The sequence below is a fragment of the Priceomyces carsonii genome (genome assembly GCF_900007245.1).
Source record: "Priceomyces carsonii strain CBS4050 genome assembly, scaffold: Debaryomyces_carsonii_scaffold_7, whole genome shotgun sequence".
Classification (NCBI taxonomy): domain Eukaryota; kingdom Fungi; phylum Ascomycota; class Pichiomycetes; order Serinales; family Debaryomycetaceae; genus Priceomyces; species Priceomyces carsonii.
Genome location: NW_026946680.1, coordinates 69894 through 93939, shown reverse-complemented (window position 1 = coordinate 93939; position 24046 = coordinate 69894). Strand labels below are relative to the sequence as shown.

At 36.1% G+C, this 24046-nt stretch overlaps 12 protein-coding genes across 12 annotated transcripts; 6 read left to right on the top strand and 6 right to left on the bottom strand.

The window, feature by feature from the left end:
* Positions 1–661: 661 nt before the first annotated feature.
* PRCAT00005840001 (uncharacterized protein) lies at positions 662–2023 on the top strand (the record flags this gene model as incomplete). Its single annotated transcript, XM_062955942.1, has 1 exon — positions 662–2023. The coding sequence occupies one exon, from the start codon at positions 662–664 to the stop codon at positions 2021–2023; it is 1362 nt and encodes a 453-aa protein (XP_062812495.1).
* Positions 2024–2579: 556 nt separating this feature from the next.
* On the bottom strand, positions 2580–4064 carry PRCAT00005839001 (MFS transporter; the record flags this gene model as incomplete). The annotated part of the gene is made up of 1 exon (XM_062955941.1): positions 2580–4064. One exon carries the CDS (start codon positions 4062–4064, stop codon positions 2580–2582), a length of 1485 nt encoding a protein of 494 aa, XP_062812494.1.
* Positions 4065–5151: 1087 nt separating this feature from the next.
* On the bottom strand, positions 5152–6999 carry PRCAT00005838001 (uncharacterized protein; the record flags this gene model as incomplete). Its single annotated transcript, XM_062955940.1, has 1 exon — positions 5152–6999. The coding sequence occupies one exon, from the start codon at positions 6997–6999 to the stop codon at positions 5152–5154; it is 1848 nt and encodes a 615-aa protein (XP_062812493.1).
* Positions 7000–8221: 1222 nt separating this feature from the next.
* Positions 8222–9328, bottom strand: PRCAT00005837001 (uncharacterized protein; the record flags this gene model as incomplete). The annotated part of the gene is made up of 1 exon (XM_062955939.1): positions 8222–9328. The coding sequence occupies one exon, from the start codon at positions 9326–9328 to the stop codon at positions 8222–8224; it is 1107 nt and encodes a 368-aa protein (XP_062812492.1).
* A 533-nt stretch (positions 9329–9861) lies between these two features.
* On the bottom strand, positions 9862–10902 carry PRCAT00005836001 (adenosine deaminase family protein; the record flags this gene model as incomplete). Its single annotated transcript, XM_062955938.1, has 1 exon — positions 9862–10902. One exon carries the CDS (start codon positions 10900–10902, stop codon positions 9862–9864), a length of 1041 nt encoding a protein of 346 aa, XP_062812491.1.
* A 218-nt stretch (positions 10903–11120) lies between these two features.
* PRCAT00005835001 (uncharacterized protein) lies at positions 11121–12554 on the top strand (the record flags this gene model as incomplete). The annotated part of the gene is made up of 1 exon (XM_062955937.1): positions 11121–12554. The coding sequence occupies one exon, from the start codon at positions 11121–11123 to the stop codon at positions 12552–12554; it is 1434 nt and encodes a 477-aa protein (XP_062812490.1).
* A 777-nt stretch (positions 12555–13331) lies between these two features.
* Positions 13332–14411, top strand: PRCAT00005834001 (uncharacterized protein; the record flags this gene model as incomplete). The annotated part of the gene is made up of 1 exon (XM_062955936.1): positions 13332–14411. One exon carries the CDS (start codon positions 13332–13334, stop codon positions 14409–14411), a length of 1080 nt encoding a protein of 359 aa, XP_062812489.1.
* Positions 14412–15102: 691 nt separating this feature from the next.
* Positions 15103–15579, top strand: PRCAT00005833001 (uncharacterized protein; the record flags this gene model as incomplete). The annotated part of the gene is made up of 1 exon (XM_062955935.1): positions 15103–15579. One exon carries the CDS (start codon positions 15103–15105, stop codon positions 15577–15579), a length of 477 nt encoding a protein of 158 aa, XP_062812488.1.
* A 778-nt stretch (positions 15580–16357) lies between these two features.
* Positions 16358–18019, top strand: PRCAT00005832001 (FMN-dependent alpha-hydroxy acid dehydrogenase; the record flags this gene model as incomplete). The annotated part of the gene is made up of 1 exon (XM_062955934.1): positions 16358–18019. One exon carries the CDS (start codon positions 16358–16360, stop codon positions 18017–18019), a length of 1662 nt encoding a protein of 553 aa, XP_062812487.1.
* A 314-nt stretch (positions 18020–18333) lies between these two features.
* On the bottom strand, positions 18334–19977 carry PRCAT00005831001 (uncharacterized protein; the record flags this gene model as incomplete). The annotated part of the gene is made up of 1 exon (XM_062955933.1): positions 18334–19977. The coding sequence occupies one exon, from the start codon at positions 19975–19977 to the stop codon at positions 18334–18336; it is 1644 nt and encodes a 547-aa protein (XP_062812486.1).
* A 1257-nt stretch (positions 19978–21234) lies between these two features.
* Positions 21235–22185, bottom strand: PRCAT00005830001 (uncharacterized protein; the record flags this gene model as incomplete). Its single annotated transcript, XM_062955931.1, has 1 exon — positions 21235–22185. The coding sequence occupies one exon, from the start codon at positions 22183–22185 to the stop codon at positions 21235–21237; it is 951 nt and encodes a 316-aa protein (XP_062812485.1).
* A 578-nt stretch (positions 22186–22763) lies between these two features.
* Positions 22764–23714, top strand: PRCAT00005829001 (dihydrodipicolinate synthase family protein; the record flags this gene model as incomplete). The annotated part of the gene is made up of 1 exon (XM_062955930.1): positions 22764–23714. The coding sequence occupies one exon, from the start codon at positions 22764–22766 to the stop codon at positions 23712–23714; it is 951 nt and encodes a 316-aa protein (XP_062812484.1).
* Between the last annotated feature and the right edge of the window lie 332 nt (positions 23715–24046).

Here is a 24046-nt window from a genome sequence, read left to right as displayed (position 1 = left end):
TAACCAATCAGTTTTTAAAGAAACCCCATTTTGCGCCAAGCATGCCAATGACGAGTAGTAAAACAATAACTTTTAGGCGTAATAATCTAACTGTTTGGCAAGTGAATTAAATAATCATCTAATTTGAATATTCATGCCCGAGTGGTTGGGTATCATCCTGGATAATGGCTCTATGTAGTTCACTAGCATTCTAGGTTGATTTAGATACTTGGTATAGGACCCAGAATAGCCAGGCTGAGATTTTTAGATAAGGAACTCGAGCAAAGATCTTTTAGTACTGTATAATATGTTTAAATTTGGATACCATACATATCGTTGAAGTCTTAAACTGATGATTAAAAAAGTAGCATTGAAGGGTATCATCATATATACTTTCTCTTTATTTTAAGGGTAAACCTTTTGTAAGAATTGATGTGAATTAGTAAGGTAATACTGTATTTGATTTAATGTCCCTTTTTCAACTCGTTTGGCTTTCTTTTTTTTTTTTATCTTTTCCCATTTTTTTTAGGCAACTAATTCCATTCAGCCTTTTAAGGAGATATAGATTAGCATCCACATTCCTAATCTTAATACTAGAAAAATACAAATGATTTGCATGTCCTGCATTACTTAATACCTGAAAGACTTCCAATAATTGATTCTTGAGATATCACTTCTCGTAATGATGCGTTCTCAAAACTGTCGTCAAGTATTGCAAGTCGATTCCACGGTGCGTTCTGAAATCATCGAGCTATCAGAAACTGACTCTATAAATGTGAGTCAAGAAGAGAATTTTCCAGATGGTGGTACGCGAGGATGCTTTGTCGTACTAGGTTCCTTTTTTGGTCTAATTGTAATGCTTGGATTAATAAATTCAGTTGGTGTAATCCAAGCATATGTTTCATCACACCAGTTAGTAGATCTGGATTCAAGTGCTGTATCGTGGGTATTTTCAGTCTACCTTTCTCTAGCCTACGCCTTTGGTATAATTGTAGGTCCAATATTTGATAAATATGGAACATTTATGCTTCTTACAGTTTCTGCATTACTAGTATTTGGGGGTTTGATGGCTAGTGCTAATAGTAACACAATTTGGCAGTTTATTTTGAGTTATATAGTGCTAGGTGTTGGAAATGGAATTGGACTCACCCCACTCGTTGGAGTCATCAATCATTGGTTTTTGAAGAAGAGAGGATTAGCAACTGGCCTTGCAACGTGTGGGGGATCTGTCGGGGGCTTAATATATCCTTTGATGTTACGGAAGCTCTATATTCAGGTCGGTTATACTTGGGCTATAAGAATACTAGCGTTTTTTTGCTTAGGCTGCATGACTATATCCACCTTTATGGTGAAAGAGAGAATAAAAAGAGAACCGACGACCTCACTAACAGAGGAACAAAATTCAAAATGGAAGGTCGTAGGCAAAAAAGCATATAGATTTAGCATTGCAAAATTTAAAGACAAAAAATATTCCACTTTAAGCTTGGGAGCACTATTTTGTGAAATATCACTCGTTCTCAGTGCAACATATTTTCCCAATTATGCAATGGCACAAGGTCAATCGATTTCAACCTCCTATTTGATGTTGACAGTATGGAATTCGGCTGGAATTTTGGGAAGGGGCGTTCCATCCCTTCTATCAGACTTTTGGGGTAGATTTAATGTCAATATTTTAATGTTGCTCGGATATAACGCATGTATATTTGTGCTATGGTTGCCATTAGGCAGTCGGCTTGACGTTTTGTTAGCATATGCTGCCTTGGGTGGATTTTTTCTGGCATCCATACTTACTATGGTCCCCGCCTGTTTGGCACAAATTACGCCAGTCGATCAGTTTGGAGAAAAGTATGGTTTGATGTTTGCAATTCTAAGTTTAGGAAATTTTGCTGGGCTTCCAATAGGTGCTAGCATTATAAATCAAGGTAGTATACGCAACTATGATATGTTTGTAGTATTCATTGGATGCTTGTCACTGGTGGGCACTATGTTTTGGGTAATTTGTAGAATTTTAATCACTGGTTTCAAGTTACGCATCAAGGTATAACCACCAGTATAGCGTCTACAATACATATAAAAAAAAGGTACTTAGTGATAACAGTAAAAGTATCATGAGGTTTAGACTTATTGCTAGAATTACTTTAAAGGGGCCCAAATGCTTAAAACTCGGTACTTCGGTGCACACGAATAAACCTCTTTCGCAGCCATAAACCTTTTTTTCGTGAATTTTGTCACTTCTGTTTTCATATCATATAGAACATGTTACCGACTCAGCTCATCTAAACGTTGGAAAGCTACTTTCGTGTACTGAATCTTTTCCCTTTGCTGAAGCAAGATTTTTACAAATTAGAGAATACAAAGAAAGCATTGTATTCTAAAGTACATTTTTTTACTTCACGATAATATTCTTCTCATCAACATGAACGTTTGTATTGTACCACTCACTTTTCAAGCTCTTGCATACATTTTGTAGCCATTATTGTGCATTCAATGAGAGTAATTATATAAAAAATCGTGGTAACTTGCTTGTGGATCCAAGAGTAAATCATTTTGTCCTTTTAGTTTTTTATTATATTTACTTACAGGATAATATACAATCAAGTTCATATAGTCTCCCTCCAATGATTCAATCTGAAATCTTTGTTTTGCCACCTAGAGATCACATTCCCTCCAGTGAAAAGAAATGTTGGGATTGACGATATGGCTGACATTATACCAAGGGAAAGAACTGTAGTATTCCATCCCACCTTCAGGTAGACTCCACCGGCGTGAAAAGGGCCAATTAGAGCTCCCAATGAAAAAGAAAAGTTAAATAGACCATAAACTTGTCCCATGCCTTTTCCTGGGCCAAATCGCCCGGGATTTTGAGCTTCAACTACCGAAACAATTTTACAAAGCTCGCCCATGATCGGAGAAAATATCAAAGAGAAAGCTGCACCATTCAAAGCGACAAAAGCTGCAAACATTGCAATTTGATTGACAGAATCATGATTCGGAACACGAAGTATAATCAAGAAAGGAATTAAAGAAACAAATCCAAGCGTAACCAAGAACTTGGGCCCCATCTTGTCACTCATCTTACCGACAAAAGGTTCTATAAATGAGGACACTGCCAAGGGCAACGTCATAAGGGAAGCACCCATCGATGTGAAATGAAATATCTCATTGAGATGCAACGTCAATGTGGTCTCAATAGCTGACATAATCCAAGAAATAACGAACGCTTGAAACAATGAGACAACCACTGTTGAATGCTTCAAAAGCCCAATTATTGGAGGCACCTTTATACCAAATACAGTGTCGATGGAATGGATATGATAATGTAACGGAGATGGTATTTCGTTCTCTTCTAGGTTTTGTGGACAATTTTTATCGTTTTCAATAGCTTCATTCACCTCATTTGAGTTATGACTCAAAGTCGACACTTCCAATATTTCTCCCTGTTCGTCTGTATCAAATTTTTTCATCCTTTTATTTAATTCTTTCTTTTCAAGCATCAATAAACGCACAACCATGTCAACAAATAGAAGTCCAAAACAGACGTAATATACAGAGTAGTATCCTGACTTCTCATACACAATCCCTCCTATCAATGGACCTGCAAAAAAACCCAAATTAACCCCAATGCCAGGAAATGCCATTAAATAGGCTACTTGGCCAGAGTCAGCAGTATCAGCAATTAAAGCCAATCCCACAGTCCAAACAACGGCTGCAGAAATCCCTTGAATTAAACGCCCCACCAAATATAATGGTAAAGATTTAGTTAGACACAATATTATGCATGAAGCACTAATAACTAATAGACCCCCTACCATCATACCTCGTCTCATGTTCACTCTGTCACAAGCATATCCAAAAATTACAGAGCCTAGAAGAAGGCCAACTGAATATATTGCCAATGACCTCGAAATCCAAGATTCGACATCATTTTTAGTAACACCCATCCGACTCTGGAAGGCAAAAGGAATTACGGGTATAATCACACCATACATAAATGTATCCGAGAAAACTGCTAAAAAAACAGTAGTGACGATAAAAGGAGTCGAGCCCCTTATTTTAGTGATACGACGACTTGATAAAAGATACATTTAAGCTTGTGAAAAGTAAATCAAACCTTGGTTAGTATTACTTAGAGTATCGAAATTCGAGTAAGATTTTGGACCTGCATGTAATCACTACACCATAAAGGTTTGAATTTGCCGGCAAAGTTAGTATGAAATATTTCATTACAGGACTCTCTCCGAAATAATGCTGAGATTAGAAAGCTTGGTACTTATTCAATAAATTTTGAAGGGAAAATGCCGGATATATCTTGTTTTCGTAATTCGTGTGTATTCATATTGCATCAAACTGCTTTAAAAAAAAAACTAAAGAATCGGAAGAGATACTAGAGTTCATAACAAAAGTCTAACTTTTGTGCAAAGTTTTTATTTTTAGGCATAGCTGAGTTAAATGCTGAATATATTGTGTTGTGCTTCGTAGTATTTATAAAAATGCCACAGGAAAACGGCACTATTGGATGCTTTGGAAGGAGCCACTAATAAAGAATACGGTTCACTTTTGCCTTTGAAACAGACTACAATCAAGTCATACATTAGCTTATGAGAGTAACTTTCGATAAGAGTATATACAAAAATCATTCAAAGAGTGACCGAAGTAAAAGTGACATATGTAATTGAGGACGAGTGTGTATACAAGGTCAAGTCCTGAACTCTATATGCCAGAGAGAGCTATAATGTGAGTGATACAAGTGCCAAAAATTCTTTGAGGGGCATATATTGGAAGGGTTCCAATAATAATTGATTACTTTAAATGATAAAGATTAAAGCTTCTACAAGAATGATGTTAAGCTTTTGCAAGATTCTTGAAACTCCTTTTAAAGTTTTACCGCTCTTCTACCTAGTGCTCTCAGAATCCTCTTTTCAGATCACGCTGTAAGCGAATGAAATTGTTGAGCTAAATTTGCACCCATTTTTTTTTTAGATTCTCTGGAGTATGCAACTCTTAAAGAGATCTTTTGTTCGCTCTTTAAATCTTAAAACCAGAAGCATTGCTTTCAATGGATAGGATTGAGGTTACCTTATTAATATCAAGCTTTAAATAATTTAATCAATACGTCCTTTTCAGCTAGTAATAATTATATTCAGCTCTTCTGTCCGTATGATTTGAATTTGTTTACTTTCGTGAGTATCTAAAAAAAGCCAAAAGCTTTTTTGTAATGACATCATCATCATTTTTGTTAACGACAACTTCTTGTTCCCCACATTGCTCTTCGTTCGTTTCTAAGGATTGAACACTTTCGAGCTTATGATCCCTCAACAAAAATGTGTCGAATAATAATGGGAAACATAAAACCAAACCAACAATACAGAGAATCCTTTGAGTATGACTATATGCTATTGCAAGCGCTATTCTCTCAGTGCTACCCCATTTATATTCAACAATGAAGCTCAAAGGTGATGCATAAGCTAACTTAGCTAGACTCGTATCCACACCCGCTTTCTGAAATTGGTCAACAATGTTTGAGTATAAAGTATTAGTCCAAACAGCCCCACTAATAGAAGAGCCCAATGCCATTCCGACATTGAAGCAAGCCAAGTATATTGAGATCACTACTGCCATGTATTCATGGTTGGTACATAATTGAATAGAAACATAAGCACCATGGGTAAAAAAACCTGCCCCAAATCCCATAAGACATAACCCACCAATAACACCATTGATGAATTTTTGTGAATCAACGCCATCATTATCTCCCCTAAAGTGCAAAAGAATTCCCATTGAAATAATCCAACAAGCTACACCAAAAATTACGAATCCTTTCAACCTTTTATATTTCACAACAGCCAATCCAACTAAGGGCCCCACGATTGTGGCAACAAAATCGAACAAAGAGTCGATTCGGGTTGCAGCTTTAATGCTGGCCCTCATACCAACAACCAATACAGTATACATGTAATCATTTGGCATCATATAAACCAAATTGATCATTAAAGATATGAATAAAGCTGACCAAACACCACGATCTCTTAAAAGAGCATATGGAAGAACAGGATATTTTGAGAATTTAGCTTCCCACAAAACCAAGGGCACTATTAATACAAAGCCTATAACCAAAGGTGCTATGACATAGCCATGCTTCCATTTTTCTTCGACACCACCGGCTATAGTTAGTGGGACCAAAATAAAACCAAGTATGCAAATAATGAGGAGAACACCTACAATGTCAATTCTCCAAAATAAATCCACAAGTAAGTTATCTTTCCACGATCTCCACTTGTTGATCTCTCTTTCTTCTTCCCTAAGGCTCCTCCATTCATCTGTTTTGGAAGCTTTCCATGCCATTACAACCAAACAACCTAAAAATGGCAAAGCAGATAATGGAAAAATGAAAGCCCACATTCCAATTGAATAATTCCAAGAGTAGTGTTGCAAAGAACTTGCAGCAACATTACCAGAAACCCACGTATTGATTATAAAGGGTAAGCCTGCAACATAATAGTAGAACAATCTCCAGTCTAAGTTGCTGAAAACTGCTAAGATAACATGAACCACTAAAATCATACCTGTATAACCGATCTGATAAAGAACAGATCCTCCTGCGTATCTATAAATATCATATGCTTGCGACATGATTATTGTTCCAACTGAGTAGAAAATAATTGCGACAATACATAGTTCCAATCTTCCAAACGTATCTGAAAGTCTGGCATAAGTTGGCTGACATGCAGCAGCTGCAACGGCTTTTATAACATTAACAGTTGATAATAAAGCATGTTGAGAATATGATGATGTAGCAGTTGCTAGATATGTGCTTCTTATACTTGAATCCAAAGAATAGGCATAGGCAACTAAGAAGGTAGTAAAGAGAAATGTTACCTTAAAAACCCAGTGATTATACTGCTTCATTAGGAGTTCACTCTTTCTAATACCTATCGAACTAACCTTCTTCGGTTGAGCTTCATGGGAAGTGTCATCAGCAAAATACCCTTCCAGAGAGTCGCATTTTTGATCAGTTGACATGTTATGCCTTCCCTGATCTCACTTATAACTTTGAGTTAGCAGAAAGGTAGCTTGGACTACTGTGAGCTTATATTTAAGCTAACTGCCTGCGAAAGATCGACATGAAAGAAGATGACGCTTTCCAAATCGATTACGAAGTTCTTGAGTATTTATTGGGTAACAATTAGCTGCCAAGAAAAATTTTTAAAAAAAAAATCAGTCAGATGCAGCTGATGCACGTCTCGCAGCAAAGCCGCATCAGATAAAAATTGGTTGAACAAAATTAGAAAAAAATGCCTCAGGTGTAATAAACTACAAATGTTAGAGGAATAATTAAAAAAATCTCTGAATATGTTTAGTGTGAGTTGGAGGAATGAATGGTTGTATATACCTTTCAATTCGAAAACTATTTTTCGTAATAGTGGGGCCCATCTGCACCTTTATCATTTATCTTTTTCATCTAAAACTTCTCGCAATAAACTCTTGAAAAGAGCTATTTCCTGCATTCAAATTACGTATACTGTTATAGAAAAGTCACTCTGACTATTGTTAGGTTTCAACCTCTGAGACAATCTTGCATAACTCGCCCTAGAGAAAATTAAAGAGAAAACCTGCACTATTTAACGAGATGAGCCAAAAGTCGTAATTTGATTTACGAATCATGATTTGAGATATGAATTATAATTAAAAAGGAATTGTTGAACTAAATCCTAATAAGATCTTGGGTTCCATATTAGACACCAATTTTAACATCAAAGGTGGAAAGCTGATTCAACCCAAAAAACGAATGCTTGAAGTAATTAATCCATAGTATGTGATGAACTGAAGAAGATCTCGTTCTGTTAGAAATGTAGATAAAATTACAAAGATTTCATAAAAATCGGTCATTTCCACAATATGATGGAGAAATATCATTTGACTGATTGTCTAATAATTTCCTTTCAATGTTTCTTTTTGCTTGAAATTTGCGCTGAGAGGGTGTGTGTACTTATTTATTTATTTTTTTGCTAATTATCATTACTATCATCCAATCATAAATTCAAAATCTGATAAATCGAAAACAAACAATATCTGGCAAAATGAAACATCATTGAGGTTATAAAAGAGAGAAGAAGCAGAAGAGAGCCAAAAATCAACTTTCAAGTGACTTGGATATGGTCACCACATAGTAAGACGCAGAAACTGTTTTTGCCCTTTTTTTTCATTCACATTAAAACCTTCGAGGGAAAAAAATTGAATTTACTCAATCTATACACAAAATAAGCTTTCCCCGTGTGCTCCTGCCTTCCAATTTTTTGAAGGCATCTTTATAATCTTTCCAATCATAGAATCTAAGAGGAGGTAATTCGAAAGTATTAGACTCGATTAATTTCTTCCCCTCCTCCAACGTGTCTTTTGTAAAGCTCGATTGTTGAAAAACATAATTGTATGTGCTCAAGTTTAACATGTCTTTGATTTTCAGATAAACCATTCCTAGCGCATTCCTCAAAAAGGCCGTAAAGGGGGACCGATTTTGGATATTTACAGCAATGCTTACATACACGGATGATTCTGCTTTGGGTTTGAGAATGTTGTCAATACTTGAGAACAAATCAAAAGTTCCGACGCAGTCTAAAACCATATCAAACTTTTCAGGACCAGCAGCCTCAGTAGCAGGTACCGCAATGCTCAGATATTTCTTATAGTCGATTGTCTTATCTGCTCCGAGTTCCAATACCTCTTTCGATGATGCATCTGAGCAAACGGCTACAATTTCTTTCACGCCGTAAATAGCTTTTAAAAGTTGAATACAGAACCTCCCAACCATTGTGGATCCCCCTACAATTAAAACTCTAGAGTTTTTTGAAAGTTTAATGTGGCTTTCGAGTAGCTCACTCGCGGTACTATAAGTAACCGGCCAATAGCAAGCCTCTCTTAATGACAAGTTTTCTGGTATTGAGCAAAACTTCATTTCATCTTTTGATGTAGAATCTATTAAGATATACTGCGACGACGTCCCATTTCCAAATGGATGCATATTTATCCCGCATATCTCATCCCCAACCTTGAAATCAGTTTCGACTCCACTTCCAATAGCGACTATTGCCCCTGAATATTCAATTCCTATAGTCTTAGGCTTTTTAGAGAAAATCAAAGGAGATGCTAACCTATGAAATATAAGATCAATCATATTGAGTCCAACCGCTGAAACTTTTATTAATATCGAATTTGCCGGGATATGAGTTTCATCGTTAGAATCTGTAATTAGATCGATTCTCTGTTCAGTTATTGATAAAGGCGCATTTGAAGACTTATATGTCAATGCCTTGTTTTGAAGTACTTTTTGAACGAGTTCTTTAGAGACCGACATAACTTTTACGTTTAGATGTCTATCTTAGCTCCGGTGACAAAGTATGCAATTTTATTTGGAGCATATAACAATTAATAATTAAAGCCCGAACAATGCGAGAATGCATATATGTGTCGTCTCGCAGTCTAGGCGAGAACTATATAGCAACATAATGTTTACGAATAAGAGTATTTTTTGAAGACAGGAATACCCTTTAGAAATCTTTTCAAATAGAAGGATACTTACCTTAGGATATGATGACTGAATGTACCAGAATTTCAATAGGCTGGCTTGTAGTTGTCGTGGTCTCTTCTAAGACATAGAATTGTTTGAATGGGACCTCACCACTTAAAGAAACTATGTAAAACTCTTGTAAGTCTGAAAACGAAACTGAGTATAATAATATGTTTTATAAAAATCTATGAAACAGTTAAACTGTCTGAAATTTTAATGACTCTGCCAAATCTGCTAAAGAAATTGCTTATAACGTGTCTATAGTTAAACTTGTAGACAAAAAAACTTTTTCCCTAATTTGATTCACAATTCCATGACTCTCATTTTAAAAAGGCATCAAAGTAAGAGGGCCATTCTTGCATCCAAGTCTCTTTTGTAGATTCATCAATCCATGCAGCCTCAATGCTATATTGAAGACACTTCTTCAAATCAGATATAGTACAACCAAAATGCTCTACCATCATCATCCATGCTTTGGTGGGAGTGACCTGATGAAATGCCGGATCATCTGTGTTTGGAAATACTCTCAAACCCCTTTGGACCATAAGACGAATAGGATGCTTTCTTTCCCAGTCTTCAGGAGTCAAAGTTCTTAGATAATAAGAGTTCGTGGGAACGACAGTGAACACGAATTTTCTATCCAAACACTCCTTTGTAAGACTGTCATCTTCTAAAACAGTATAGCCATGGTCAATTCGATCCACATTCAAGTGATTAATTGCCACTTCAATGTTTTTAGGCCGACAGCCGAACTCACCCGCATGTGCTGTTGCTCGAAAGCCAGCTTGTTTCGCACATCTATAAGCTTCAATGAACTTTTCTGGTGGCCCCAATTCTTCTCTATAATCGATACCGATACCTACTACTTCAGGAGCTCTGTATTTAGTCATCCAAAGAACCATTTCAATTGCTGATTCAGGAGACTCTTCTCTATCTATGGAGATTATTAGTCTGCTTTTTATCCCAAGCCTTTTCTCCGAATCTCTAATTGCTGCAACTATTGCGCCTTGTGCTTTATGATATTCTATGCAGGATACTTTAACTGTTCCCGTGGGATTCCAGAAAAATTCACTGTAGCGGACATTGTGTGAATGAGCATCTTCCAAATACTCAGTTGTCAATCTGTACAAGTCATCCTCTGTACGAATAAGGTATTTGTCTAAAGCTCGAAGGATTCTTAATACACCCACTGGTTTCTCGCCTCTTACGTAAAATTCATTAAGTTCTTGGTCAGTCAACGGTTTACCTGCCTTGTTATTAAGATACATCATAGTTGTCTTTCTAACAGTACCAAATAAGTGACAATGGAGCTCGATTTTTGGAATCCCATGGCACAAATTGTAGAGCAATGTTTGATCCATGTAAAGAAGCTTTTTTTTCAATACGTAGTCTTTTTCTTCCTTTTTGTTTTTTTGTTTTTTGTAGCTTTTTTTTTGTCGGAAAGTATTCCCAAAAACATTTTTATGATGTACGGCTCTGCAAATCCGATCTATTGTTTCTTTCTTGACCTTTGTAGATAAGAAATGTATTAAATGAACAGAAGTTTCAATCAAGAGGACGTTTTGCCTCGATAGCTGAAATGTCTGAAAAAGAAACAGAAAAGATTGAAACTTTGATAGAGGAAAGAGGGTCCGTGAGAAATGACTATGTCAATTTGAAAAGCCTTACTCGAAAAGTCGATTTTCGTATTATTCCCTTACTATTTATCACTTACAGCCTTCAATTTATGGACAAGCTAGCACTTTCAAGCTCTTCCGTGTTTGGCGTAAGGGAAGATAATCACCTAGTTGGACAAGATTATTCTTGGGTTTCCTCGATCTTTTATTTCGGGTATTTAGCAGGCCAGTTTCCAGTCACAAGAATGGTTCAAATTGTCCCGATTGGCAAATTCATAGGTGCCACTGTCACTTTGTGGGGTGTCGTTTTAGCATGCAGCGCTAGTTCTGAATCATATGTGGGACTCCTCGTAGCCCGGTTTTTCTTAGGTTTGTTGGAGTCGGCGGTGTCACCAGTCTTTGTTATAGTGACATCTATGTGGTACAGAGTTGAGCAACAACCTGCTAGAACTGCTATTTGGTTTGGTGGTAATGACTTTGGAGGTATAGTAAGCGGCTTTATAGCTTTTGGTTTAGGTCATATTCGGGGATCATTGAATCCGTGGAGATATATCTTCATCATTTATGGAGCGATGACAGTATTCTGGGGTATAATTCTAATGATGTTTTTACCTGATTGTCCCGAAAAAGCTAGTTTTTTAACACTACAAGAAAAGGAATATTACTCAGAGAACCACAAGAATTCTCAAATTACGAGAGAATGGAAATGGGATCAGTTTTTTGAGTGTTTTTTAGATATCAAGACTTGGCTTCTAGTAGCACTTTGTATTTTAAACATCTTGCCGAACGGTGGCGTAATATCGTATGGCTTTATTATAATTGAAAGCTTCGGATTTTCGTCAATAAACACAACCTTGCTCAATGTGCCTGCGTCATTAGTAACGTGGTTGTCTATACTTTTTACTGGCTATGTTTCCTCTAGGTTCAAAAGTATGAGACTATGGATGATTATATTTACGGTAATTCCCCCAATTGCTGGCGCTGCCATAATATCCAAAGTACCTTTACATAGAAAGGGAGTTAAGCTCTTTGGTTACTATTTGTTAATGATTCAACCAGCAACCTTTCCCAACATATTGGCTTTGATATCTTCCAATTATCAAGGAACCACTAAAAAGGCAACAATGAGTGCAATTATTTTCATTTTTTACTGTGCCTCAAATGTTGCTGCTCCTCAGTTGTTTATACTGTCAGAAGCACCTAATTACTCGGTAGCTTATAATGCTTGGATTTCGACTTTTGCTATTACAGTTCTTATTGCCCTCATAATGAGATTTTACTTACAATGGGAAAATGGAAGAAGAGGAAAGATGGAAGAGAAAAATGAAGCTAGTGATATTGATAAAAACAATGATATATCTGATTTGAATGATAAGAGTTTCATTTATCAGTATTAAGTGAGCCATTTTCACATCCTAAATATTTCAGTACGTATAAGTGTGGCTTCTACTCAAATACAATATTCCTATAATCACATCCTATGATTATCCATGGTTTTTAGTCACTGGATTCGTTACAACGAGATATTCTTTTTGAAGAATTTAAGCATTAAATTAAGCCATGCTACGATGCCGATCTTTTTTTTTTTTGCAATCGGTCGCAAGTATATTTAACAATATACAGTACCATATTAGATCGGTAAAGATAATGCTTTGACCGACGTTAGGAGAGACGACAACAACAATTCAATAGTACTCCCACGAGTGCTCCCACGAAAGAGTTGCGGAGTACTAAATTGATAATTAGCGAAAATTAAACTTAGAACTTTCGATCCTTCTTTAAAATTTAAGTCCTTTCTTCTCCAGCTCGACTTATATAATTAAAATCATCTAATTATCTTTCAACTTCGGGGTATTGAAATTCTTTTAGAGGTACTTGAGCTTAGCAAAATACTCCTTAATGGTTTCTATGCAAGAAGTATAAGTTTTGCTATTTGACATAAGGAAAGAAACAATAATACGATATTAGCCCGAGTCACGTGATCGCTATTTGTAAGCAACCTTATTGATAGCAATGCACCGAGTATCTATAAAGCAATACTTTTCTCGAAGCTGGCTATATAACTAGGAATATTCTTACATCTTTTATCCATGGGAAGCCAATTCCTGAAGCTTAAGTATTAATCTATAGTCAATTGCGATTTAAAGGCCCTTTGTTAGTAAAATTCAAAAGTAATGGTTTTAAAGAAAGTATTTATTACCGGAGCTACTGGTTATATTGGAGGTGAAGTGCTATACCAGGTTTTGAACAATAAAAAGTATGATTTCGAAATTCGTGCCTTAGTTCGTACGCCAGAAAAAGGTATTATATTGCAGAGTAAAACTAACGACAAGGTGATTCCTATCTTAGGAACCCTCGACAATAGTGAAATACTAGAAAAGCAGGCAAACGAGTGTGACATAATCATCAATACGGCAGATGTTGATCATGTACCCTCAGCCCAAGTGTTCTACGACACCTTGGTTAAAAAATCTAAACCCACTATCTTTATTCATACATCTGGAACATCTGTTCTTGGTGACGGTCTTGCTAAAGATAAGAAACCTAGCACGAAAGTTTATTCTGACGCGAAGAACATCGATGAAATTAACTCTTTAGATTCAAAGCAGCCACACCGCCCCGTTGATGAGATAATTTTGAGTATCCAAGAAAATAATCCCACAATTGACACGGTTATCGTGGCACCATCTAACATAGTGGGAAAGAGCGATGGTTATGATAGAATCGTATCAATACAAATTCCGTATTTGGTGGAGCTTAGTGTGAAAAAGGGTCAAGCATTTAGTGTTTATGATGGAAAGTATATTTGGAGCCATATTCATATCAAAGACTTGGGTGATTTATATTCTCTCTTGCTTAACAAACTATTACAAGGAGAAAGCGTTCCTAAAGGGAAAGAAGGGTATTATTTTGGTTCTTACTTTCTTTCTAATGAAGAACCAGTTAGTGAGCAGCCTTCGGAAGTTGAACATTATTGGGCAGATGTATCTTCTGCCGTTGGTGAATATCTTTTCAAAAATAACATTATTGAGACGCCCAAGATCGCTCACTTAGACCCTACTGAGATAAGGAAGATCGCAAGTTTTGATTTTGCACCATCGCTATGGGGTACGAATTCCAGAAGTAGGGGTGACAATGGTCACAAAATAGGATGGAAACCTAAATATCCAAAACTTGATGACTTTTGGAAAACAATTCCTGAAGATATCGACTATATGATCAAAACTAAAATGATTACAAAAGCAACTCTTTAATTTATGGATATATATGACGTCTTTTTAGACATTCTTTTATATGAATATAATTCGATATTTTCTGCAAAGGCATCAACTCGGATTTTTAAATGATTGAAGAAATCGAAAGCTCACTCATATTTCTTATGACTTGCTATTATTAGATTATCAGTTTGTGCGGTGCCAGTGGTGTAATTGTTTGATTAACCACAGCTTCTCTAGAAATTTTCTTGGCAAAGTAAATTTAAATAGTAAGCGAAATTTTTACTCGATTTGATTAAACTGAGATCTACTCTAGGCAAATAGGTGTGTTGGCGTGAAATGTAAGTTGTGTTGATTCTTTACAGATAACCTATATATTTGAAATACATATTGCGTTCGTAGAAGGCAATTTATTTGAGTAATCCAACAAATTATATCTTGTATTATTGCTTTTAATTGAGGCAAGTGACTATACTGATAATCTATTTAAAATTTTGAACCTGGTATATAAGTTAGATTATAGCGCATGTGAATTAGGGGCAAATCCTGTATATAGTTAAAGCACTTGGAGTAAATTCAAAATGATACATATGGTTGCTAAATATAGAATGGAAAACTATGACATCTTTAATTAGAATGATATCAATTGAAGACATAACAAATAAATATGGGTATATAAGAAACCTGAACTCTGCTTTAGAGTAAGGTTTTTTTTTGACGACACTTAAAAATGCAACTCTTTCAGTTATTATTCGCGACTTTGCTTTCTGTGCTTTCTGTCGAAGGACACATTTTTCTTCGAATGAATAGTACGAACATTGACCTCAATGGACAATTCATTACTAAGCACCCAGATGGTGTCGAGTTGATTGCAGGTAATGCGGGACCAGAATATGTTGGACATGGATATGTTGATGCAGGTTTTTCAGTCGATTTTACGTTACATAAAGATGGAACTTTTGGTAATTCTACCACTGCCCTTTCTATTTTGACGGATAATTGGGCACATGACCAAACTTTTGTGCTCTCTGGTGATGAATCGGCAGAGTCGTTTTCTATAAAAGATGGTAAACTTTTGTACAATGGGAATGATACCTTTGCTGCATGCCCTGGTGAAGTGACCAATAAATACGAAAACTACTTATCCCTCGATTTAAATTGTCCAGCCGCATACGAAATAACTTTAGACGTAATTGAGGTACCATAAAATCTATAAACGTTTAGCTCTTAGTTGTAAAACTTGCTTTCATATTTTTTTTTCCTATAAGGCACTGCACATTAATTGAATATATAACTTACACTTTTTTGAATAAAAGGAAAAGAGCCCATATTATATTCTTTCGTTCATATTTCCCTTCAGTTCTACTAAATACATATTAGCGTCTATCGATATATCTCTGTAGACTAGTACGAATATTAATATTAGTAGACTTTCATCCATTATTGGAAGAATTATAAATTGAGATATTGTGAAACTTAGCATCCGAATACAGCAAAAAATTTCATTTCGATATAGGAAAACTAATAAAACAAGGATCTAATAAATAACTGGAAGTCATCGAGTTCCGAAACTTCAAATATTGAAAGTCTCAAAAGCAAGAAGGTAAAAGGCTATAGATTTTTTCTTGCGTCATTTGGCACACTTTATTTTAATAGAATTAAGAGTCGGTTCGCTTATAACTATGAATACATACACGCGAACACGTATACACGCAAAATAGATTCTTAAATCACTATATAATTGAGATATATCAGCATAATTCCTTTCTTCCTCTAATCAAAGACTAAGGTGAAGCAGATACTTTGCAACAGGAAAATAAGCACCCTTTTTTCCTATTTGGATAATTCAATATCTCGATTAAAAACCGGACCACTCTGACTGGAAGGAAAAGCACCGCGCATTTCCGTCGAATCACCTTTGCGACAGATCCATATATAAATTCTCAACATGTATATCCTAATTAACGGAATGCAAAAGCAGCAGCATGTTTAAAAATTTGAGATTTATAAAGGGAAATCTCCCTAGAAGTTCCTCAAAATTTAACTGGAAATCCATAAGAAGATTCAATTCAATCAGTCATACTAAAAATCAAACAAGTTTTCGTGCTTCAGTATATGTTGTTCTAACTTTAAGTGCTTTGGCTTTGTATGGTAGTGGTGACTTTATCAGACTGGACACTGAACAGAGAGGCTTGATTCCAGCTGAAGAAGTTAAGGAGCACAATTCACTTGAAAAGGGGCTTTGGGTTGCAATCAATGGAACAGTTTATGATTTAACTGAATTTGCACCACAACACCCTGGTGGGCTTTCAGTCATATTGAAACACGCCGGATACGATGCAAGTAAAATATTTGATCAGTTCCATTCAAAAGATGTTATTCCAAGATTACTTCCGCCCGAGAAAAAACTTGGTACCTTGGATGGAACTTTAGATGAATTAGATGAGCCTCTTGTTACAGACGAGGCTGAACTAGAAGAGAGGAGAAAGCAGAAACCGCATCTCTGCTCCATTTTCAATATAAATGAGTTTGAGTATGTTGCAAAGAAGCTTTTGCCGGCACATGCATGGGCATATTATTCAGGAGGCTCAGATAATGAAGTTACCCTTCGAGAAAATCATTCTGCTTACGATAGAATCTTTTTCAGGCCGAGAGTTCTAGTTAATGTTGATGACGTAGACATTTCTACAGAAATGTTGGGGGTCAAAACAGATGCTCCTTTTTATTGTTCTGCTGCAGCTCAAGCTAAACTAGGGCACCCAGATGGTGAGCTATCAATTGCTGAAGGATGTGGAAAAGAGAATATTTTTCAGATGATCTCTAACGCAGCTTCTTACACCTTTGACGAAATAACCAATGCAGCTTTGCCAAATCAAAACCAATGGTTTCAGCTTTACGTTGAAAAAGATAGAAAGACTAGTTTTGATCTGATCAAGGCTTGCGAAGAAAAGGGTATTAAGGGAATATTCGTGACGGTTGACAGTGCCGTCTTTGGTAGAAGAGAAAAAGATTTGAGATTTAAAATCACTGATGTTGAAGATAGTGAAGATGTGGAGTCTAATTATGTAAAGGATGACTTCATTTTGTCTTATAAAGACATTGGACTCACTTGGGATGATATTGGTAAATTTAAGAGAGCAACAAATATACCCATAGTGATAAAAGGCGTACAGCGGTCTGAAGATGTTCTCTTGGCCATTGAACATGGCGTTGATGGAGTTGTTTTGTCTAATCATGGTGGCCGTCAACTTGACTTTTCACGAGCACCAGTTGAGGTCTTAGCTGAAGTCATGCCCATATTGAGAGATAAAAAGCTAGACAACAAAATTGAAATATTTGTTGACGGTGGAGTTAGAAGGGGAAGTGATATTATCAAAGCTCTTTGCTTAGGTGCTAAAGGGGTTGGACTTGGAAGGCCTTACTTATATGCTAATGCAGGGTATGGTAAATATGGTGTTATTAAGGCTACTAAACTTTTGAAGGAAGAGGTCATTAGAGACATGAAATTACTTGGCGTCACGAAAATTGAAGACTTATCTCCAGATTTGGTCGACACGCGCAAACTCTTCTCTGGATTCAATGATAGGGATTCTTCAGAAGCCGTATATGAGCGTTTAACTTTACCAAAGTTTCAGGACGAAGACTAAGTACCTCTATACAGAAATTTTTACATTTTCATTTTAATTGACTTGCTATAAATTCAATCATTCTTTCTTCTAGTATACTTCAGAAAGATCTATCAGTCATTAAAATAGTTCTCTCCCGCCGTTATTCTAGTAGCAAAAAAATTATATATGACTTTATGAAAGATTTCTTTGTATGCCATGATTGACGTTTTCTCCCTTCTTATATTGTTCGCTTAAACATAGCAAATCAGTGCTGTTAATCAAAATCTCTCTATTCTCTGAATATAAAGCTTGTCTATATACATACCCTATCGTCCTTCCACGTTTTACCATAATTAGTATACAAATCTAAAATCAAGGCGCTTGTTTCCAACATCGGTAGTATTAATTAAATAATACTCCTGCTCTTTCTCTGTCATGCTATTCCATTGCTCTTCCTTCTGGCGATTCCTGAAAATGTAGTAATATCTAGCAAGAATACATGCTGCAAGTGCACCGAAAGCTATTCCTATTAATACCACGTTACCACGCTTGTAATCTGGTGCATCATCATCCCTATATATATTAGCAGCAATAATTGAACCCGTCTGGGAGTATATATTGACTACTGCTGCAGAAACTGCCCGATCTCTCACCGAGTTTGAATTCGCCGAACACCATGATATACTTATAGGCCATATGGGAGCATGTCCCAATAACACTGTTAAAAGAGCCCATGTGCCCCAGATATTAACCTGCGATCCTGGCCAATACCTTAGGGGAAATAAGCAAGCAAGTATCCAAATAGGAGTTGTGGCAATTATTAGTGCTCTGCTCTTGAAAATTTCAGAAAAATACCCAGTAATAAGCATTGTTATTATAGAAATGATGTTATAAGGAATAGTTAACGCATTAGTTTTAAACGTAGTAAATCCTAATTTCCTGAGAGTCAATGTCATATAAGTTTGTACTGGACTTGTCCCAATGTCTCCCAAGATACGAATAAAATAAATAGGATAAAGGTCGAAATTGAATAAAGCTTTGAAAAGTTCCTTTGGACCCACAGGTTGCCTATTATTCATATCGCCCTTGGAAGGGTCGTCCCTCAAAACTTTGTTGACAAGAATTTTTTCTTCCCTGTCAGTAAACCAACCTTTCTTACGATACCACGCCTTTGTCTGAACTGCAGATGGTGGCATTTTAAAGAAGGAGATAATACCTACCAATAATGTGAAGACACCTTCAACGAGAAACAACCATCTCCAGCCTTCAGTGATATGTCTTGTGGTAATTTTAAGAAGCGCAAATGCAAGTAAACTTGACCAGACATTTGTTAAAGGGTTTGCAATATAAAAGAGCGATAACCGAAAAGGCAACTCTTTTGAAGTAAAAAAATATGACATCCATAAGCAAACATCGCAAATAAAACCTCCTTCAAGGGCTCCGACTAATGCCCTTGTAATAAAAAATCCAGCCTTTGATGTCATAGCAGCTTGAGATATGGCTACAATTGACCACAAGGATATTTGAATCGGAATCCATACATCTGCCCCCAATTTTTTAGATATCAATTGCGATGGTAATTCTGCAGCTAAAAAGCATACTAAATTAATAGTATTAGCCACGTTGTAGTCATTTGTCGTTAAATTGAGATCATCTAATAAATTATCAGACACAGCTTGCAAAATGTTGTACCTATCAAAATCTAAAGCCGTAAACATGATGAACGCCCAAAAAGTAACATACCAATCATTTTTTCTAAGTATCTTCTTCTCTTCGGCCTCTGTCCATTCCAAATCAGGATCCAAGAGATGGCGACATTCGTAATTGCTCTGATCGTATAGCTTAGTATAATACTCTCTCGCAACAGGGTCTTGAAACACATGGAACAGAGACTTCTCTTCCGAGGAATCAGACCCGATGTCTATGCTTTCATCTATAATATTGGTCTTTGCTATTTTACTTTCGGTTCCTCCCGACTGAATTGACCTTTTAGACATTTTAAGTTTTGCTCCGCTTAACAGTAAAATCACTGAATCAAATCTGCATCATTGCTGAAAAATTTCATTCACTTTAAGTACCCAATTTAATCTTTTTGGATAAGAAAGCCATAGTTTTAATCGCAACTATTAGCATTCGTGAACTTAACAATTGCACCATCAAAGCTTACAGTGGCTTCAAAAGATGTGATATTATCACGTGACTGCGTAATATCTTATCGAATACTATTCACTGCATTGCGCAATGCACCAGAAATGTGGCATATCGTCAAGGTAAATGAGAAGATCTTACATGTTGCACTACTCAGGTGACGTCGATCAAGAGATCAAAACATTTTAAAGTCTACTTGCTCTGGCACTCGTAACAGTAAGTCAAATTGAAGTAACAAGATTCGTAGCAGAGCATATTCATGTCATAATCTTAATTAACAGCATATTATAGTATTGGTCTTTTCAGGAATTCTCTTGTCTTGTTCTTTTGGACCTGCTGCCTGCTCTCTTGATTTAATCCAAGTAAAGAAAATTTTTTAAAGATTTCAAAGTCATCAAATATTTTTTAAAGAAAGTAATTCGTTCTGCAGGTATTATTCACATCTTCTGTACTTACTCTTTGCCTGTTCGTATATTTCCCTCTTCAATTTCCGTCGCTCTAGAAAAGGGAAGTTAAAATGCTCTGTAGAGCAACATTCTTGCAAGAATGATCAGCGAAACACATATGTGCTTACTATCAATCCATTGGCATCTCTATCATGCCGAACAAGACAATCCGGAGTCAATTAATTGCATTTCAAAGGGCCCTCCCAAGACGAAAAGATTTTTAGTATTAACTACGATCGATGGCATTCCAAGGAACTAAAATTAAATCGACGAGAAGTTTAAGGTCGGTATACATTTCCATACTTACCTGAGAACTTTAAAAAAAACTGCTAACTTTTGTCAGCTTGAGTACCCAAGATGACGTGTGCTGTTAATAAACTGAGAGTTTGAACATACTATTGGTCTCTTCTTTTCAGATACCTTGCTTAGTTAGCTTTTAAGAGAATAGCAAATTTAGATCCATTTGTATTTTGATTACATCATTTCTCTTTGACACATCAGTAATAATGAAAACACAAGCATATATATCATCATCCAAGACTGATGTAATCGGTGAGATAATTTTATACACCTAAAAAGTCTATAAAACCTTACGAATGTTCTAAAAGTGTCTTAGCAATGTAAGTAGGATATCTTGAAAGTATGACAGACTTTAAGAAGTTACTCTTCATCGTTGAAAACTTTAATAGGATACCAATCAGGTGACACAATTCTACGCTCGCCATGAAGAACGCTTATCTTGTCCAAAGCCCTGCCATCCTCATCCAGAAGATCAACTATCTTAAGGTTTGCTTCTATTCTTGCAGGGTTGGTTGATTTTGGTAAAACAACCGTTCCTCTCCAAATTGCCCAAGATATTACTAAAGTGGCAGGAGTGATGCTTAATTTTTCTGAAATCAGCTTAATCGTTTCATTTTGAAGAACAGGGGAATCTGTCGATCCTAGAGGTGAATATGCCTCGATTACAATCCCATTTTGTTTTGCAAACTTCAAAAGTTTATTTTGAGGCAAAAAAGGGTGCATCTCGACCTGGTTTACGACTGGTTTTACCTTCGTTTCTTTTGACTCTAATAGCTTCAGAAGATTAGTTACCGATAAGTTCGATACACCGATGTTCTTCGTCAAGCCTGTCGGCAATAACTGTTGAAGCAACTCCCATGTCTTGATAAAATCCCAATTATTATCAATGTCGCGGTTTCCATTTGGTAATTTGGGAAATTTTGGATCATTGCCATTGGGATTCAAAGGAACGGGCCAATGCATCAAATAGAGATCAACATAACTCAAATTCAATTTCTTCAAGGACTCCCTAAGTGCATATTCCGGCCTGGTATGATCCGTACACCATAATTTAGTGGTGACGAACAATTCATTCCTATTTATTCCAGAATCCTTTATGGCTCTTCCAATTGCTGGTTCATTTCCATAAGCAGAGGCGGTATCTATGTGTCGGTAGCCAACTTTTATAGCTGACAAAACCGCATCATATACTTCTTCCTCTGAAGATTGCCAAGTACCTAAACCAATTGCAGGAATCTTTGTTCCATTGTAGAAAAATATTGGCTCCGTGCATTTAAACGGAGTATTTTCATTCGTGATTTCGCCTCCCATGATCGACTTCTCTATACGTTTTTAAACGTCCTTTAACTTGCTCCAAAATTTGGGTGAAGTGCGTATTTAACATTATGTTTCCAAAGTGCACAACTACGGCCACCCCCACCAAAGTTGAGATATTGTATCATAGTGGCTATTTTGTAACATCTGCAATTTAGAACCCCCACGTAAAAATTTTCCGTAATAGGGTTGGTCGCAAAGATGGAGATAATCAGCCACTTTAATCTCGGGTTGAAGCTCAATACAAGATAGATAGAGCATTTACTTTTGAATCAAAGGCAGAACATTATATTCAGCCTACTAACATGCCTGATGTATTCATTAAGCGGTAAATGTGTTACATAGATTTCTGCTCTTTTTACTTTCTTGTGTCATCATATGTAGTTGTTTGTTCGTGTATTATCTCCGACCTTGAGCTTTCCCCCATCAAAAGTCGAACAATACGGGAATACCTGAAGTACAGACCAAATTACAGCTATAATTCGAAATGTAAAAAGCTTTTTTTTTAAATAGATGACTCATGCCTTAAAGAGCGGTGATAATACAATTTTTTGAAAAATAAACAGATTTAGTCAATGTCGATAGATAAGTTTGAATGTCTCCCAGATGGAATTTATGTGCCAGTTCCAACTTTCTTTAAAAATGACGAAGATTATACATTGGATCTAGACAATCAGCTGCGACATGTAAAGTTTTTATATGGATGCGGTATTAATGGTGTCGTTTTAGCAGGATCAATGGGAGAATCGTGTCATTTAACAGGAGAAGAAAGGTCCTTACTTTGTGCCACCGTTAGAAAAGCGATACCTGATCCCAATTTCAAAATAGTTTTAGGTTCTCCGCCATTGAGCATTCAAGACACTACAAAGGAGATTCACGACGGTTACAATGCTGGAGCGAATTTTTCATTGCTACTTGTGCCCGGTTATTTTGGTCCTCATTTGACTAGCCAACAAGGAATTATTGATTACTTTAATTTGGTCGCAAGAAATCTGCCTTTACCTATAATAATTTATAATTACCCTGGAGTAAGCAATAATGTTACCCTATCTCTCGATACATTTAAGCAATTACTGCAGATTCCTCAAATTGTGGGCGTCAAATTAACCCATTTCAACTTGGATTTATATATTTTATTGGCAAGTGAAGATAAGCAATATAAGCTCAAAAATTTTAAACCTTTCACTGGCTTAGGACAAGTTCTTGTTCCTGCCATGAGCATTGGCGTAAAAGGTGCTATTGATGGACTTGCAAATGTGTTTCCAAAATCTATGTTGAGAATTCTTGAGCTATATAAACAGTGCCAATACGAAGAAGTAGCAAAATTGCAGTACCAAGTCACTAGAGCAAATCAAATGATCTCTGAGCTCAATGTAGTTGGAATTAAGCTTGCATTGAAAGAAATTTATGGCTTTGGAGATTGTACTAGTGGACGGCCGCCCTTGAACAGAGAAGCAAATAAGGAGATTTACCTCAAATATTCCAAAGACTTGGCTGCACTTCTTGAAATAGAGAAATCCATATGAATCTCGCCTAAATTAAGCATAAGAGCTTAATTAAATAAACTATTTTGACTTATTCAGTGGTCTTATATTGAATACAATTGTAAGTATTATGCACAGTCTTGATATAGTATACAATGAACAACCTTAAGTTTTATAACTAGACTTTAAAAAAATCGAAGAAATATTTTGAATAGCTAAGAATAACAGTTTTAATAATTAAGCAAATTGAAATCGTTGCCCAGTAGAAGACTTACTTTGTAGCTAATTTTAAATGCGTTATTCTGCGGGTAAATTTTCCTTTTTGGTTTTCTTTGATCTGTACTTGTTTCAAAAATTTGGATGCTCATTCTATT